The 1,585-nt window shown below is 41.9% G+C and overlaps 1 protein-coding gene across 1 annotated transcript; it reads right to left on the minus strand.

The window, feature by feature from the left end:
• Positions 1–200: 200 nt before the first annotated feature.
• Positions 201–857, minus strand: LOC113329815 (troponin T, fast skeletal muscle-like). The gene has a single exon (XM_026576640.1). The coding sequence runs from the start codon at positions 855–857 to the stop codon at positions 201–203; it is 657 nt and encodes a 218-aa protein (XP_026432425.1).
• Positions 858–1,585: the final 728 nt, after the last annotated feature.

The raw sequence follows: 1,585 nt of genomic DNA on the forward strand, positions 1-1,585 counted from the left end.
CGTGAATAATGGCTTCCTAGTTGATGACGCATAGATGAATGAGCGCACTAAATCTTCCTCTGAAATCCTTCCTTTTAGTTCTCTGCAGATCGCATCCCATCTTGCCACTAGACTTCGCAGATTTTCATTTTCTCTTTTCCCTAACGAGAACAATGTTACTATTTCTGGTTTGCATGGTTCTTTTTTTGCACATTTATTCGTTAATTTGGGTTGCAGCCCGGTTGCCTTTCTATTATTTGGGTATTGTTTCCTCTCCTGTCGGCCATCGTCGATTGCTGCATTAGATACTCTCTTTCTCTGAATTCCCTCCTGCTGTTCTCTATGGTCCTCTTTAAGTCTTCTCGTTCGTTTTGTTCCCCTCTCCCCTTGTTATCTTGCCGGTAGTCGCGACATCCTTCAGCTATCCTTTTCGGAGCATATTCTCCTCTTTGTGCACTACTCCCTTCTTGCTTCCTTTTTAAATGATTGTTCTTAATTATAAGCTTCTCATTTTGTCTTTCCAACCTTATGCATTCCTTCACTAAGTCTTCCTTCTTTCGTCTTTCTTGGTAGAGTTCCTCCTTCAATCGCTGCATTTCTTCTTCTTCATAAGCCTTTTTCCTTTTACCTAGAGAATCATGCAATTCAACGCTTTCATCAGCCTCTTGTTTCAAAGCCTTTTTACGCTTAGAAGTGTTTATCTTTGCTCCTCCTCGCGGAGTTCGTTTTCCTTTAACAATAGGGGTTTCTTTCTCCCTTCTCGATGCCTCGCTTCCTTCAGCCGTTTTTCCTTTCTTTGTCTTTCCACTTTGCTTTACCTCATCTTGACCTCCATTTTCTGGAGTCATCTCGCGTTCCTTCTCACTATCACTCGTCATTTTTACCTCCTCGTCTAAGTCCCCCTGTGTTGTGTCCAACTATTCACATGTCCCGATTGTTAATACCATCAGTTGCTCTGCTCTTCTTTCTTCGCACGCCTTCTTCCTTTGCTCGATTTTCTTTCTTTGTTTCTCCTCATAGTTATGGACATCCTTCTTGATGCAATCTTGCGCGTCTAGGAGATCTCCTCTTATCTCGCCAATCGCACTTGGCATGGGAAACCGTATTGCCTGATGATATGTAGATGCAATCCCTTTTATCCTATGAGATCATTGTAAGGTGAGTCTATGTCTATCACGCAGACTGCGACTTTCGTTTCCAGCTCGCCAGCGAAATTTTTTACAACTATTTATCCTTTCGGCTTAGATGCAACTCCATTAAACTCATATATGTTGGACGTTGGTGGCACGAGATCCGAGTCCTTGAACCCCATGGTTCTAAAGGTATGATAAAAGAGTATATCGACCGAGCTCCCCGTATCTACCAAGATTCTGTCAATTGCCCAGATTTTCTTCTTTTCGGCTTGATCTTCTTCCCACTATGAGTATTTCCAAAAATTCAGGGTTACAACCAAGGGGTTTGTATGAGAATTTCCTCCTTCGGGATGCCTTTGCTGAGAACGTTATTTCTTTTTTATGACATTCCTCTAATGGTTCTCTTGTTGTAACGCTGAATATTTCGTTTCCTTTGAAGTCCCTCTTATGTACTCTTTTAAGTATGTTGTCGT

The sequence above is a fragment of the Papaver somniferum genome, unplaced genomic scaffold (genome assembly GCF_003573695.1).
Source record: "Papaver somniferum cultivar HN1 unplaced genomic scaffold, ASM357369v1 unplaced-scaffold_117, whole genome shotgun sequence".
Taxonomy (NCBI): Eukaryota; Viridiplantae; Streptophyta; class Magnoliopsida; order Ranunculales; family Papaveraceae; genus Papaver; species Papaver somniferum.

Bases quoted from the DNA above. Each gene is read 5' to 3' on its own strand.
- LOC113329815 (XM_026576640.1), bottom strand. From the start codon at position 857: ATGACGAGTGATAGTGAGAAGGAACGCGAGATGACTCCAGAAAATGGA.